We start from the raw sequence: 16843 nt of genomic DNA, 5'->3' as shown, positions 1-16843 counted from the left end.
GGTGGAACTGGTCGGGGAGTCTGGGCTGTCTGGCTTGGTGGAGACTGAAGAGAATTGGGGTCCTTCAGGGGCAGGAGGCCACGGTGAAAGTTTCCGTTTGGCCTCCATTTTCTTGGGAAAGGGTTTGCCATTGAACATTTTGATCTAGAAGAGGACCCAACGAGAATGTGACTTTCAAAGGTTAATTTGATGAAATAGATAAGTTCAGTGGCTACTTCTGCAGCCTATGAGGTTCCAGACTGGGGTCCTTGGCCCCGTAGCCAAGGGCCAAGGGCTGCGACAGGGCTGGGGGCAGTGGAGTACAGGGGACTGAGCTTCGGGAGGAGAGCGCCAAGGGGTTCGTTCAGGAACCATAGAGTCGTGGCTCGAGGGTAGCAGAGCCCAGAGGTGAGCTATTCACACACCCCTGTTTCTTCTATTTAAAGATAATATGAAACGTATTTGCTTATGTTTAGTAGAGAAGATAGTAGAAATACAAAGAAGAGAAGGAAAAATGGGTCATAGAATCTTTTCCCCAAATAGCCCACTTGAATTTCTGAAGAAACTAAATGGAAGTAATGTGTGTGCACTATATGGAAACATGTCCTTCCTGACCTCCAGACCCCAGCACCCCGCCAGGGTGAGCACCAAGGAACACGTTCCTTCGTACTCATTTGGATGTTTCTGAGATACAGTAAATACAAATACTTCCTTCTAACAGCCCCACACACCCAGCATCTCAGTGGCATTTGATCTAGAGCCCTGGACACCTGCAGGGCTGCCCATCTCTGCACCCTCCGTGTCACCTCCTCCACGCCCGCTCCCAGGAGAGACCCACCTCTTGCAGGGCTGGCCATCTCCACCGTTCCCCTGCCCATCCTCCTGTCTCCTGGCCCACTCCTCTGGGACATCAGGGGCCCCCAAAGGCCCTTGGGGACCCCAGAGTGGCCACGGTGCCTCCTCCTTCCTGGGCGAGGGGCTCAACAAGGGAAGTGGGACATTGGCAGGGCCGAGTCTCTCTTGGTCACACTGCATCCCCATTGCCCAGAGGGTGTCCATGTGTGACCAGAGCTCAGTAAACCATCCATCCACTGGAGCCTGTTCTGCTACTCTGGGCAGGCAGACCTGCTGCTGCTGCTGCTAAGTCGCTTCAGTCGAGTCCGACTCTGTGTAACCCCATAGACGGCAGCCCACCAGGCTCCCCCATCCCTGGGATTCTCCAGGCAAGAACACTGGAGTGGGTTGCCATTTCCTTCTCCAGTACATGAAAGTGAAAAGTGAAAGTGAAGTCGCTCAGTCGTGTCCGACTCTTAGCGACCCCATGGACTGCAGCCTACCAGGCTCCTCCGTCTGTGGGATTTTCCAGGCAAGAGTACTGGAGTGGGGTGCCCTTGCCTTCTCCGGGCAGGCAGACCTGCTCTGCGACTATGGTGTGGTCTGTCGTAACTGTCAGCTGTGTGAATTGGGAGACTTTCGTGGTCAATATTATGAAAGAAAAATAATTTCAACACATTAAAAATGACAATGAAGATTTTTATTCAAGACATTACAAGTGAGAGATGGGGTTCCACTCCCAGTATAACAGGGGCAGATGAATGGATGGAAGATCACTGACGGAACTTGGTTAGATGCCAGGGGTGGAGGAAGAGGAGCTTGGCTGATACTAAGAGCAGGTGGATGCTTGACAACTGGCTTAGCAGGATTCTTTGCTAAGTGTGGCCAAGGACCAGGCCTGCAGTGGAGACTCAAAGGAGCCTGAGCAACGCTTGGTCCGGGAGGCTGTCTTTGTCCCCATCAGTGAAAAGAACTGTGCTGGTTTTGCCCTCGAATGTCTCATAAAGACAGGACAGGCCCTGGGGGACTGGAGATGGAAATGACAAAGCCCCACACAGGCAAGAGCTGCCAGGGAATGCAGTTTGAGCTGTCTCCTGGATGAGCTTGCATTGTTCTTCCATTTTAGAACAGGAATTGTGAACTATCTGTTCCACCCTTGCTCACAGGAGAATTCCACAAACTGTTTGAGGAGAGACCTGTTGAGTGCTTTATCTCCTTGGCAATGGATGCCGGGGTTTCCTCTGAGACACAGTTTTGTATTTCCTGGTTCCAGGGAGAATCCTGCCTGCCTCAGTCTGTGACTTCAGGCGGCAACAGACCCAGGCCTTCAGTCCCCTGGGGTGCTTTCCAAGCCAGTTTTGGCTCCCAGCTTGTTGAGTCAGCCAGAGTGACCACAAGGCCCAGTGCCCACGTCCCTTCTGGGTTTTGCCTCTTGTCCTGGAGTGATTATTAACAGAATCTCTTTTCACTCTCATGAGTGTCCCATCTTGGTCAATTAGTCCCACGGTTCCCAGCACAGACGCTGAGCCTGTGTCCTAGTAGGTCCCCGCAGTCACTTTTTAGCAGCAGCTGGGTGTCAGGAAAGTGCTCGAAAGAATCCACACAGCTGATGAACATTACTGCCCTTGCTCTCAGCTTTCTTACCGAGAGTGGAGAGAAGAGGGAGTGCGAAGCAGACAGGCCAAGAGGAGTGTTTGGTGGTGGCTGACGGGGGTGTCGCCAGGGCACGGGGCTTGCAGTGAAGTGTCACCACGGCCAGTGTGCTGTGCACACTTGGAAATCACAATGGCGGTGTAGCTTCCCGGGGGTTGTCTGCATTTGGATTTCAGAGTTTCCATACAGAGTATTGCAGGGCGGAGGTTGGCTTCGTATTCTGCAAGGTGGGGGGTACCTGTGACCTGCAGTCACCCATTCTCATCTCAGATCTGCTGAATCTCTGTGTCAACCCTGGGGCTTTCCAGAAATCTGATTCTGGCTTGAGAACCTTAGAAGAAGTAGATGTTTTGGAGTAAATGTGTGTTCTTCTTAACTTGCATGTTTAGACAGTTCACTCACTCATTTAGCAACTCTCTACTGAATGGTCATCATGGGCCAAGCCCTGGGCTGGGCTCTGGGTCTGCAGCCCAGCAGAGGGGACTGCCCTCCACCTGGTGATGCCCACGACAGCCTCATGTGAGGGGAGCACAGAGGATGGGGGCACTGAAGCAGGAGCCCCCTAGGCACGGGTGTCGGGCTCAGGTCAGGCCTCCCCAGGTTGTGAGTTGGAGCTGAGGCCCGAAGGATGGGGAGCAGGAGGGGAGGGACAGCAGGTGCAAGTCCTCAGATGGTGGCGGACGGGTGCTGGAGCCCGGAGCAGAGGGGCTGGGGGACAGGAGGCAGGACGGGAGGACGGGCTGTGGAGACTCTGGTTTGGGGCTGGACTCAGAATGTGGTGAACACTGTGAGGCCTGGAGACAAGGAGACCTTTTGGTCTGTCTGAGAAGCTGCTGGGAGGTTGGTGTGGTGGGCACAGGCCTTGGGAGGGCCCAGCCTCTGTGACGAATGCCATCAGACTGAAACCTGTAACACTTCTGTCTGGTCTGTCTCCCCATAGATCCTGCCTGGCCTGTATATTGGCAACTTCAAAGGTGAGTTCTCTTTTTTCATTATTGTGGTAGAATATGCAAAAACTATTAACTATGCCGTTTAACCCTTTTTAAGCGGCAGTTCAGGGGCATTAAGTACATTCTTGCTATTGTGCAGCCATCACCTGCACCCATCCCCAGCACGCTTTCCTTTCCAGCTGAGTCTCTGTCCCCACCAGACACTACTTCCTGCCCTGCACCCCGGCCCTTGGAAACCACCCTCCCGCTGCTTGTCTCCGAGTCTGACTGCGCCAGGGGCCTCGTGTGAGCAGGCTCATGTGGCCGTGGTCGTCTTGTGACGGGCTGACTTCACGGAGCTTGACGTTGTTCTTTCGTTGCTGTGCTTGTGTCGTAATTTCCTTCCTTGTTAAGACTGAATAACCGTGTGTGGATGGGCCACACTGTGTTATCCTTCATCTGTGGAAGGACACGGGTGTCTTTTGCCAGTGGTGAGCTTGCTTCTTTAAAGCTCGGCTTTAGGCTCTCATGCGTGACGGCGTCGAGGTGAGGACTCAGTGTGTGCAGTCTGGTCTGGACACCACCAGCAGCCTTATCCTTGTGCCTCGACGTCTTGGCCCATGGCTCAAAGAGTGGTGTAGAGAGCCCTGCAGGGTCTACCTTGACCTCTGACCTTCATTTAACTGTACACACATGTTGGAGTTTTACTATCAAAAGAGGATGGCTAAAAGGCACACTTAGCAGTCATATAACCTGTTTATCATCTTTATCACTTTTATTTTCTAGTTAGTAATAAACTTTCAGAGACCTATTTTTTTAGTCACCTGGGGAAAATAAGTGGCAGTTTCATCTCTAGCCGATTATTCTTGTCACACATTTCTCTGCAACTTCTTTGATATTTACTGATATGCTATTAGCTGTTGACTTTTCATTTTTAGCTTATTTGTCTCAAAATGCTCTGTAGTTGCAAAGGTGAGTAGAAAGCCACAGAGCAAAATGCGCAGGGAGGGGAGAGGAGGGGGGGGGAGGGGGAAGGGGCTGGCCCCACCCCCCGTGTGTGGGGGAGGGCAGGTGTGCTGTCATGGATGGGCCGGACACAGGCAGGAAGCAGCCTGCTGTGCTGCTGGGGAGACCCCCCTCACCCCGCCGCCCTTTCTGGGCACACGCGCTGGAACACACTCCTGTCTGTTTTCTGGTTGTGTAAATCTGCAAGTTCAGGTTCACATTGACTCTTAAAACAATCTCTGAGGTCTCTGCCCTGATATTCACGTCGTCTTCCCCGCTGGGCTCAGAGGGCAGCTAATTGACCTTAAAGAGTATTCTGAGCACACTGGACTGACAGCTGCTCATCAGTGCTAGAAGGTGTTAAAAATAGTCCTGGAGTTCCTAAATTAGTAAGCTTTTTGTTCTGAGAAAGCAGCGAGTGCTTTGTGGCAGGTAGGCGAGTTGGGCTGGAATGCATGGACATCTTTATGGTTATTTAATGAGTTGTTATTAATGGTTTCGTGGGAAGAGGGGAATGTCTTTGAGTTTGGAAACAATATGGAATTTAGGATAAATTCTTGGATGTAGAATTGCTGGGTGAATATTTTTACAAATCAAAAAACTGTAATGAAAACCAACCAAATTCAGGACTTCTGCCAGCAGTTCCAGCACACTTGCAGATGGCAGACCTTGGTTTGAGCAACAGAGGACTGAGTTCTCCTAGGACTCCCTGCTCAGGGAGAGCTTGTGCGCATGCGGGTGGGCGGGCTGAGCCCCCAAGGCCGGTTCCAGCTGCACGTGTGCTCCTTCCCACAGTGCCCGTGGCTGTAGACAGCCACCCACCAGCCGCTTCTAGTCCTGAAGAATGGATGCCGTCATCAGTAGTGCACTTACACGTGTGGACAGACACATGCTTGTGGGAAGAGCTGTCCTACGGTGTGTGTGTGCGGATGGCGCTACCGCAGAATAGAAAGGCTCGGACTGGACTGGGAATGCGAGGAGCAGAAGGAGCAGGGGCGTCTCCAGGAGCCACTTCTGTGTTCTTAAGGGCACAGCAGTCAGTTTTTCTGATGTGTGGTACCAAGTGTGGTTATGTTCAAAACAAAGTAATTTTGACTTCAAACCACCTTTTTTGTTGTTGTTTACCTTAATCTGTGTTACAAATGTATATTCATGGGGTGATGAAAATATTCTAAATTTAGGTTGTAGTGATGGTTAGACAATTCTGAATATACTGAAAACCATTGAATTGTACACTTTAAAAGGGTGAATTATCTCAGTAACACTTTTTTTTCCACTTTATTTTTTAAATTGAAGGATAATTGCTTTACAGAATTTTGTTGTTTTCGGTCATACATCAACAAGAATCAGTCATCAGTGTCCCCTCCCTCCTGTACCTCCCTTCCATCTCCCTCTCCGTCCCACCCCTCTAGATTGTCACAGAGGCCCTGTTCGGGTCTCCTGAGTCAGGCAGCTGATTCCCATAGGCTCTGTTTTGCATGAGGTGCTGTAAGTCCCCACCTCAATCTCTCCATGCATCTCTCCCTCTCCACCCCCATGTCCTTGGGCCTGTCCTCTGTGTCTGTTTATCCACTGCTGTTCTGTCTCAATAACATTGCTTTTTACAAAAAGGAAAAAAGAACATATATGTAAACAATTATTATGGACATGAGTTTGAGCAAACTCAGGGAGATAGTGATGGACAGAGAAGCCTGGTGTGCTGCAGTTCGTGGGGTCACAAAGAGTGGGACACGACTTAGCAACTGAACAATAACAAAACAATTATTGATTTTCCAACTTCGTTCCTGGGTGGAGTCAGAATCTGGAAGATCCTGGCCCACAGTGTCTCCTCCAACTGTGCAGACCCTCCCCATGCCCCTCCCAGCCCAGCGGCTCTGAACACCCCTCCTGCTGGCTGCCTCACCTTGTCTGGGAGCCTAATGCTCCAGCTTGACGTTCCACTACTTGTCCAAAATGCACAGCCTGGTGGGGATTGGAAAATCACATTTGAGTTAAAACGTGGGGGATGCCTGTCTGTGGACCCTGAATAAGTCCAGTTCCTGCCAAGTTCAAAGCTCACCTAGATCACAACTTGGTGTAGTTGGGAGCTGGGTGGCTAGATGAGTCCCCATGTAATGGATTGAGAGGCTGTTTGAGGTGGTTGGAGCAATTAAGAGAGTCAAAATAAAAGCCAACATTTTTATATTACTTTTAAAGATTATTTTTCTGACTATAAAAGTGGTATATGCTTATTGTAGAATGTTTTAGAATGGTGCTTCTTCGTTTCTACTCTTATTCACTAAGGCTTATTCGGAATGTGGCCCTGCCATAGACCCTGAACTAAGTTGGAGCCCAGGAATCTGCCTTTTTAAAAAAATCCGGGTAGTTCTTAGACATGTTGAACTCTTACAGCCATCTGTATTGAATATACACACACAAACGATAAAGAAAAAACTTAACACGCAATTCTGTCTCTTCGAGATGGTCACTGTCTAGGCCGATTCCTGACAACAGCGTCCCCTCTGTGTTTGTTGTCTTTATGTGTTTTTACAAGTTGAGTTCATATTGTATTTGTAGTTTGGTGCCTGCTTCCCCTTTCCCCTGTTTAATGCTACATCCTGAGTGTTTTCTCATGGCGTTAATATTCTCCAGAAACAGAATGATCAGACATTCGGTTTTCAATCATCTTACCCTGTATCACTTTAGAAAACGTGTCCCCGGGGGAATGGACCTCCTTGTCTCCTGCTGCACCCTGTTCTGTAGATTAGCAGAAGTTCCAGCTTGAGGGGATTCGCGTGGCTTTCTTCTCTGGGTGGGTTCATAGGAAGGGAATATAATTTGGTATCTCCTTAGTTTCACATGCAGATAATTTCATAGCCAGATGACTTATGAACTGCTTTGTCTGGACTTTCCATTAAGTACCCGTTTTTAGTTTAGCGTAAGTGGATGCATTTGTAAACCACGTCATACCTGCATCTGGTCCTATTCCTGCTGTTTGACATTAGGTCGATTAGTCTCTGGCAGGTTCCTGTATCTTAGAAGATTGTTTTGTATTTAATTTTAATTTAGATTCCTAATCATTAAGAGGTAATTAAAAATATTTGAAATATCTTTCTTTTTCCATGTTTCATGTGAGTAGCTAACGTGAGGGTCTGCAACTTAATAAGCATCAGCTACAACATGACTTAGTGGTTCATTTCCTTTAAACAGCAATAATCATCATTATACTATTTATCAGTCTACATACTTTTCAAGTTTTATATGACCACTTTGTATCAAAAGACTTGTCAGTCAGAAATAAACTGAGTTATCTGCAGAATACCTAAAAGCAATAACTCTAGATTCCCTTTATTGTTCAGTCGCTAAGTTGTATCCAACTTTTGCAACCCCATGGACTGCAGCACGCCAGGCTTCCCTGTCCTTCACTATCTCCTGGAGTTTGTTCAAACTTATGTCCATTGAGACAGTGATGCCATCCAGCCATCTCTGTTGTCCCCTTCCCCTCCTGCCCTCAATCTTTCCCAGTATCAGGGTCTTTTCCAATGAGTCGGCTCTTTGTGTTAGGTGGCCAAAGTATTGGAGCTTCAGCTTCAGCATCAGTCCTTCCAATGAATATTCAGGGTTGATTTCCTTTAGGATTGATTGAGTTGATCTCCTTGCAGTCCAAGGGACTCTCAAGAGTCTTCTCAAGCACCACAATTCAATTACGAATTTTTAAGAAAGAAATATGCAAGTAATTTTGTGTTTTTTCCTTAAGGAGTATTCACTTGCAGAAAATACTAAAATGCCCCCCCTTTCTTCTGTGACAGATGCCAGAGATGCAGAGCAGTTGAGCAAGAACAAGGTGACGCACATTCTGTCTGTGCACGACAGCGCCAGGCCAATGCTGGAGGTGAGGCTGCTGATCTGTGCACCTGTCTGTGCTGTGCTCCTGGGCGGGGCAGCTGGCCAGGCAGTCTGTGCTCTGCAGCAACAGCTCCGTGTCCTGGCTGTGCTAACCCGTGCTTGGCCACGCCTGGGCCTGGGCCTCTGGCTGGGCTGGGCCGGCAGTGGGGTGCTTCTTGTTCTCACCATCCTCCTGTTATGTCACTACCTTGGCTTTCTTGGCTGAACACCGAAGAACAGGCTGATACAGTGTTTTCCTTTAGATTTTAAGGACATTTAAAACCCATTTTCATTTCTTTCAAAATTACCTCTTGTTTTAGAATCCCAAAGAATTCAGGCTGCTCGTTTCCTGATTTTTTTTTCCATTTGAGCTCAATTGTCAATCATTTGCATTTCGGAAAACAAGGCCTCTGAGGATAAATTGTCCCTAGAGATTTTCTAGTCCTTCTCTCTGCAGACGGTCAGTGAAGAAGCTGTTGTTGTATTTCAGGTTTTAAAGTAAATAGGATGTGTCTGCCTGTACACTGATTCCAAAAACATCTTCAATTTTACTTTAATCGATGGTTTGAGCTGTTGGCTGGGAGCACAGTCTCTGTTTATTAGCCTTGACAAAGCCCAAGCTACCTCTTTTCAGAAAATAGTGTGAATATGGTTGTGAGATGTATGTGTGTGTTTGTTTCTATTTCAGGGTGGGGTACTGGAAGGGAGGTGTGGCTCATTCTGAAAGAATCGTCATTCAAGCAGTTTTCACTAAAATTCATATTATACAAGAGTAGGTAATATATTCTTATTTCAAAGTCATCAGTTTTACCTGGCCATTAGAGCTGCCGGATTTCAGTCAGTATTCAAAAAGATGAGAACTTAGAATAATAAGCAATTCAACTGACGACATCACCATAAGAGGACCACAGGAGGTGAACGGGCTCTTTCTCTGGATCCGAGCTCGCAGTTCCCTCTGCTGCTTTGTCTCATGGTTTTGTTAAGGTGCTATAATTTGTGCTGCAGCATGGTTTTATTGGAAACCACAGCAACAAAGCATCGTTGTTTCAAAGGCTGACATCTCCTTTGAAAATAGGTATCCATTTTCCATGTATCAGCAAGAGTTTGTTAAACACATGGCCAAGCTATGGCCTAGGTGATAAGTTAAATGTAAGCTGATCATGATTGACTTGCTCTTTAATCACAAGATGAGGCTTGCTGCTGGTGCTAAGTCACTTCAGTCGTGTCCGACTCTGTGCGACCCCATAGACGGCAGCCCACCAGGCTCCCCCGTCCCTGGGATTCTCCAGGCAAGAACACTGGAGTGGGTTGCCATTTCCTTCTCCAATGCATGAAAGTGAAAAGTGAAAGTGAAGTCGCTTAGTCGTGTCTGACTCTATCGACCCCATGGACTGCAGCCCACCAGGCTCCTCCGTCCATGGGATTCTCCAGGCAAGAGTACTGGAGTGGGGTGCCATTGCCTTCTCCGAGATGAGGCTTAGGTTTCCTTTATTTTAATCAACTGCAGCGATGTCCTGCCTACCCTGACCCTCCAGGCTGCCTCGTGGCGTTGTACCCCGCTGCCCACAGCCGCCGTCACGTAGGAAGCCGGCTGGGAGTCTGTGCCACCGCCACTTCTGCCCACAGAGCTGGCCTTCAAGTCTCGGAGGAAAGAGCCCCGCCCTCGCCTGTCCCACCCCCCCCCCCCCCACTTTACACACAAGAATGAGGGCTGGAGGGCTGGCGAGTGGAGCCCATGCGATTGCAGCCTGGTGTAAACAGAACACTGTTGATGTAAAAGTCTCAGTGCTCTGGGCAAACTGTGTTCCCTCACCAGCCGTGACTGCGTATCCTCTTTATTCCCTGTGAGAAACAAGGGACCCTGTGCCTTTTCCCCATGAGACTGCCTCTTTGATTTGGAGATGTCCTGTTTCAGGCTTTGGGTGCTGTTACTATCTCACTCAGTAAGTACTTTCCTGTGATTTCATGTTTACTTCAAGTTGGACCTCTGTTTTATAGCATAGCATAGTTTATCACTGCCCTTCTTATTTTATTCATTTTTAACTTCACGAGTGATTCATGAGTATGTTCTTATTTTAAACATGAAAGCAATAGATTCTCTGATTGCACAAGTGGGGAAAACAGGCATTAAAGTGATGTGAATGGGCCTGCTCGCCCTCAGGGAGTGGACAGAGGGAGTCCGCCAGGGTCCTGAGAGTGCTAGACCTTGGCTGAGCCCTCTGCCTGATGCATAAATGTAGTCGTCTCTCTTAAATTTCAAACTCAGTTCCAGAAGCCATAGTCTCACCAGGCTGAGATGAATCTGGGAAGTTATCTCTGTGCTGCGCTGGTCCTGACCCTTGGAGGAGAGCAGGACCAGGATGGGGTGAGAGGGAAGAGCGTGTGCCGTGCTGAGAGCCAGCCTGGAGAGGGCAAGTGGGACAGGACACAGGAGATGACAGAGCCGCCGCCTCCTTCCCTGTCTGGGGTTTCCAAAGCCCAGAGTGTTTATGGAATGCACCCCAGCTTTCTCTGGGCAGACCCGGGCTGAGGCGGGCTAGACGTGGGGAGGCAGTTACTGTCTAAAATTGAGAGGTTTTAGTCCTGTCACATCCTAGTGGAAGTTCTAAGGATCTGGAGACTCTGGCTGGGGGAGTGCCAAGTCATGCCTCCTGGCATGGCCCTGCCTCCACGGGACCACCTGCTCATCCCCAGGGCCCGGGAGCCCAGCCTGCACGATGGCAGCATCCTAGCTGCTGTGGTGTAACCAGACCTGGGGCCTAGCACGTCACCTCTAGCAAGTGGCAGAGCTGGGGAAGGGCCGTTGCCTCGTAGCTTAATTTCAAATAGGAATTAAGCCCAAACCGTAATTATAACATTGAAGGAGGAACATCCCTTCCTCTGATTCCACGTTGAGGGCCGGGCCTTCTGCTAAAAACGTTTCCCTTTTTTGTGAGCTGTGTCTTCAGCGCCTACTGGTTGCTCCAGATTTGAGGGGGTGGTGAAAACTGCTGTCAGAAAGACAGCGCTCTTTCAAATCAGAAACCCTGTGTTGTTTGTAGGTGCTGAGGAAGTAATATTGAGCAATGAAAGGTTTCTCCCTTCCCCTGAGAAAAGAACCAGAGGCCTGTCTCTCTAATGTAAGAATTTCAGAGTTTGTTTCATTTTTCATGTTGGTATTTAACCAGAGCACCTGCAGGAAACAACTATTTTTCACTATTAACAAAAATACTTTTAAAGTATTCTCATTCCTTCAGTGGGCTAATGACACAAAGAATTTAATTTTAAAGTGATTTCTATTTTCAGATTAAATAGAAAAAAAATAGTTTGCATACACATATTCACAACAGGGCACTGTGTGCATGCCAGACAGGTCTTCTGAGCTTGAGTTCAGCCTGGATATTCTTCCCATTTTGAGCTGTGACTTGTATTTTGAACCGTTTATGCATTTGTTTTTGCTTTCCAGATTAGGATGTTTTTATAGGCCAGCATTTATTCCTGGTGATTCTGTTTTATATTTTCTTTAACATGAAAAACATTTTTTTTGAGGTGTCCAGGCTCAGAATTTAACGCTGTTGGTTCTGTTTGCAGCTGACCACTTCTGCTGGCTCTGACCCTTCCCGTGTCTGTGTGTCTGTACATACAGGTGCGTGTCTCCCAGAGACGCCGGTCTGTGTGGACGGTGGTCCCGAGCGCCTGAGGGGCTCCTGGAGGGGCCTGGTCCCCCGCCACCTGTCTGTCTGGTGGCCCCCTCCGTTTCTCGCCCTCAGAAGCTTTGCTGCCTTCCCAGATGTAAACAAGCCCATCCAAGGTGTGCAGTGGCACTTGAAGTTTAAGAGACTTGCTTCTTTGTCCACGTCTCTCTCTCTCCCTCCTCTTGCCCCCGCTCCTGACGAGTCCTCCCATCCCTCAGAGCTGGGCCCAGCTCTTGGTCTGAGAAGGACACTGCAGTGCCTGCCAGGCTCAGGCCTGCTGCCCTTTCCCTGTAATGTCTGTGGTCATCAAATGGCTGTCTAACCTCTGTCCTCCTGGGCTGGTCCTAGGCCACTGCAGGCAGTGGGTTTCTTGGTCTCCCCAGCACTCAGCCCGGCTCTGGCTTCTGAGTGTGCTTCTGACAGACTCCATGCCGAGTGCTTTTCAGCTTCACCGCCAGGTGAGAAGCCGTGTCTCTGGGGGTATGTGCCGGACTTCAGGGTGTGGAAGAAGAGTGGAGTCTCACTGGCCACAGCGCTCTGTGAGGTCAGAGGTCAGGTGGTGCAGGGCTGCCTCCCCGGCACCCCCACAGTCAGGGAGCCCGGTGTGCAGATGCTCAGCACGCGCAGTTGGTGTGGCCTGCAGTCCAGAAGAGCCTGTTGCTAAGCTCCCGCCACTGAGTGACGCTCCTGTAACTCCCTGACAGGTCTCAGTGGTCTTTCGGCTGCCTTGGGTCTGCATCAGAAGTCTGGTCCTACAAGGACAGTGCAGTCTCAGATACGGACAGTGGGTGATTAGTTAAAAGAAGACTTCCCACATCAAGGCAGGTGAGGTGGGGGCAGAGTTCGCTGAGACCTCGTCTCAGGCTCCGGGGGCTTGGAGGCAGACCGTGGGAAGCTGAGGCCCACATTCCGATTCACAGGGAGACCTGTGCCCACTTGTCTTCCTCAGAGGCTTCCTAGGCAGAGCCAGCTCTGCCCTCCTCCCGACCTGGTGACCTGGCCAGCTTGGCTCTTAGGACCCCGAGCCCCGTCCTGTCCCTTCAAGTCACAGGAACTATTGCCATGAGCAAGAGCCTGTTGGACAGCACACACCTCGTGCCGGGCACACAGGTGTGGGCAGGAGGCTCCCTGCAGGTCTGCTTGTAATCAGGAAACTGGAGCTGACCTGCACACCCAGCCTCTGTAGAAAAGAAATACTCTGCAGCCATTGAAAAAGAAGAGGAGGGCTTATGCGTATGCAGAGGAAACAGTTAACTGCTGAGCAAAAGAAGCAAGTTGTAGAATAATACCCACACTATGACCCCACTTATGTGAATTACATTAATAATGGACTCCAGTACATACACATACGGGGCTTCCCAGGTGCTGCTAGTGGTTAAGACCCGCCTGCCAATGCAGGGGACTTGGGTTTGATCCCTGGGTCGGGAAGATCCCCTAGAGAAAGGCATGGAAACCCTCTTCAGTATTCTTGCCTGGAGAATCCCATGGACAGAGGAACCTGGCGGGCTACAGTCCCTAGGGTCGCAGAGTTGGACAAACTGAAGTGACCTAGCACACATACACGTACATATATGTGTGTAAAGGCACAGATAAGAGTTTGCAAGGACCATGTCATACTCCTAGGATTGACAAAAGGGAGTCAGTTAAGAGAAGAGGGTGGGAACACAGAGTGTCACTTTTTTCTTACTTATTTTCCTCAATGGGAGGGTCCTCATAGTATCTTTTTGGATGGCGGGATCATGAAAGGAAGATAAACAGGTGGCCACCTCTTGGAGTCTAGAGCAGTGACAGGCAGGCTGCACTTGGATGTCTCGGCATGGCTGGAACGGGTTCTGTGTTTGGTAACAATGTCCCCCATGGATTCACATGTAAACGTGTGACCTCAGACATGCTGCGTGCTTGTCATCCGTGGTCAGTGCCCACAAAGCGCCTCTCTCAGCCATCCTGATCTTCAGGGGGGAGACGGCCGAGACACACTTTCTGACTATATACATTTTATTTGCAGCATCAGCTGTGTTTTTCCTCTGATTGTTTCAGTTGAGTGAGTTTATACCCTTGTAGAGTTCACAGATCCCCTGGTGATACAAGTTGAACACTGGGCAAGAAATCCTGATCGGAGTGGCTGGAGTGGATGCGTTCTGTCACTGTGCTGGCATCACCAACCGCCGCACTCTCGTCACTGCTGTTGTTCAGGGCCTTGAAAGCTGCTCGCTGTCGGCCCTGGGGCAGTTCTCAGCCTGACAGCTGTTGCCATCTCTCCACTAAAGTCTCTGAGCTTCGGTGGCACGTCCTGTACCAAAGGTTTGCAGCTTTCATGTGTTGAGGTAAATTTGTTTGAAGCCAACCCCAGACTTAAATAGAAATGACTCAAATAGAAATGATTATGGTAGGTATCGAAAACTGTCTAGTAATCTCTCTTTCTTAAATCCAGCTGTGTCTGAGTTCCATGTGTGGGGGCAGTCAAGTGCAAAGACGGTGCCCCCCCCCCCATGCCGGCCCCTGGCTGCTGGTCCTCTGTGTCAAGTGGAGGTCTGGAGCTGGAATCCCAGCTTGGGTGGCCCAGAGGGGCAGAAATCGTCGGGGGCCACTGGTTCTAGAGAGGAAAGCGGCCTTCTCGTCTCTGAGTGAGCATGCTGTGCTAAGTGCCTGGCTCCCTGGAGCCCCTGCCCTTCAGCTGTGGGTGGTCTCTTGACTTTGCACACTTACCGATTAGCCTCTCCACTCAAGTGAAGACTTTCGCACAGCACTCTCCTTCCTAGACTTCCCTCTCAAGTCCCAGTTTCATGAGCGTTTCCTGCTGAGCCCCCCTGTGTGCTCAGGCCCTCAGATTAGTGCCAAGCGCTGCTCCTCATGCAGGGGTTGGGGGTGCTCCTGGGTCGGACCCCTCCCAGTCCTCAGTGAGGGATATGACAGGGGTAGGGTCTGCCGGGACTCGCAAACCAAGGGCTCAGGAGAGGTGAGGACCATGTCCTCTCCCCGCTGCTCCAGCTGGAACGGCAGCCTGGACACACTGCAACAGGATGGCCCGCGAGAGCCAGAGCAGGTGGCCAGGGCACTAGCTGGTCTGTTCGTGAAGAGCCTCGCTCCATGGGCTGGAGGTTGGGAAGACTTTGTGAAGAGGAGTGATGAGGCAGCCTGGCAGGACTGGTATGTCCGGTTCCGGGGGAGGTGTGTCTCAAGTGGGACCAGCCCTTCCTGAATGGTCAGGAAGGGGGAAATGAGCCCTGGGGACGTAGGACACGTGTGGATGGCGGCTGGGTGCCGAGTGGCTAGGGTGGTCAGCACGGTGGGACGAGGGTGGTGCCATCTTCGGTTCTCTTTTTGGCTAAATTGGGCGTTATTCCTTCACATTCAGCAAATGCTGGTTGAGTACATACCTCGTAGCAGGGATTGGGTGTAAGACAGTGAGAAGTAAGGTGCGGCCCAGCACCAGGAGATAGGCATGGAAATCCTAAAAACATGCAGACTTGTGCCTTCGCCGCAGAGCTGAGGGGCTGGGGCCACCTCCCTGCCGGGTCCTGCAGGCCTCGCCATGGGGCCGGCACCATGGAGCGCCCCTGGAGGATGCAGGGGCAGCTGGGGAGGGGCAGGACCTGCGGGGGGCCCAGGTGTGCAGGCACAGGCAGGCTCTGGGACGCTGCAGGGCTCAGCTGAGCAGGTCTGCAGGGAGCCAGGCTGTAGGGGGCACAGGGATGATCAGGGGAAGTTTCATTTGTCAAGCTGAGGAGTCTGAGCTTCATCTTATGTGAAGCAGTCAGTAAAGGTTCATGAACAAGTCAGGTGACACACTCATGTTTCCTTCCCGGGAGGTGGGAGTCAGTAGAGCTGAAGGACTGTCAGCAATGAGACGGCGGGCACGCTGCGGCTGCACTCACGCCTTAAGTTGATGGAGCACACGCTCTTGTCTTAGAAAGGCCACAGCCTGACGGGACTCACTTTCGTGGGGCCTCAGAGTCAGCATGTTTCTGGGTCCAGGTCAGGACAGTGCAGCAGACCAGTGGGAGTCCCGTGTGTTGTGGCGGCCGGCGGCGGGCCCGTGGGTGTTGCGGGTGTCACAGGCTCCTTGGGAGAAGGGCCTTCAACTCTACAGTCAAAAGTTTGAACGAGCAGTTAAAGGTGGTTAGTTGGTTAAGACCCAAAGCAGAGTTAAACGGCTCTATGGGGGCCGTTGTTGTTTTTAGCCACAGGAAAAATACTAATTTAAATGTAGCCTGGTATACTGAAGACTGGTTTAAGCAAATCTGCTACCTGCAGGTGCTCCTATAATTCATTCTTTGGTAGCTGCTGCCCGTGGGCCCTGAGCCTGCCAGGCCTGCAAGGGAAGCGGGCCCACCTGGCCCGAAGCTTGGGGGAAGCAGCGGCCCCAGACGGTAGGCTGCCTCGCTGTGGCCGAGGTCCTGCCATCCCCTCTCTTGCTCTGACTCCTGGGATGGTTTGGAGCCTGTGTGTGCCCCGAGGCAGAGGCTGGTGTCAGGCCCCAGGTCTGGATTGAGAAACTGTTTCTCTCCTTTCAGTTGTCACCACAAGGAGCACAGATGTCATTTCAGCATTCGTAACTGGGCAGGGTGTCTCCACCAGCTCTGCCCTCTCGTTCAAGGGAAGACCAGTGAATGCGTGGTGAGGGGGCGGCAAGCCGTGGTTGCTGCAGCCCTGGCTGCCGGAGTGGACACTGTGCATCTGGGTCTGAGTGGGAGCCTCCTCTGGAGGGCCAGCTGTGGACCTTGTCCCAACTACAGGAACCACGGCTGGAGCCTGAGAAAGGAGAGGCCATCCAGTGTTACTCCCCTAGCCGGGAGGGATGCTCCCCCGACCCATGTGGTCACCTGGGATCCAGGGCAGCAGAGTGGAGCCCAGAGCTCAGCTTCGGCCTTCTGGTCTGGGGAATTGTCCTTAAGCCAAGACATT

General features: G+C 50.8%; 1 protein-coding gene across 4 annotated transcripts in view; it reads left to right on the top strand.

Moving 5' to 3' along the window:
* The window catches only part of DUSP22 (dual specificity phosphatase 22), a 50291-nt gene that overhangs the window by 8449 nt on the left and 24999 nt on the right, over positions 1–16843 (top strand). For all 4 annotated transcript variants that reach the window (XR_003032279.2, XM_005223918.5, XM_015460023.3 and 1 more), the window contains exons 2-3: positions 3407–3440; positions 8189–8271. Coding sequence is in view for 3 of the 4 variants with exons in the window: in XM_005223918.5 (XP_005223975.1) it covers positions 3407–3440; positions 8189–8271 (117 nt within the window). In the remaining variant the exon portion in view is untranslated. The remainder of the gene's footprint in view (positions 1–3406; positions 3441–8188; positions 8272–16843) is intronic.

Source organism: Bos taurus, chromosome 23, assembly GCF_002263795.3.
Source record: "Bos taurus isolate L1 Dominette 01449 registration number 42190680 breed Hereford chromosome 23, ARS-UCD2.0, whole genome shotgun sequence".
NCBI lineage: Eukaryota > Metazoa > Chordata > Mammalia > Artiodactyla > Bovidae > Bos > Bos taurus.
Note: the sequence above shows the minus strand (reverse complement) of the source record. Positions and strands in the feature narration are given on the sequence as shown.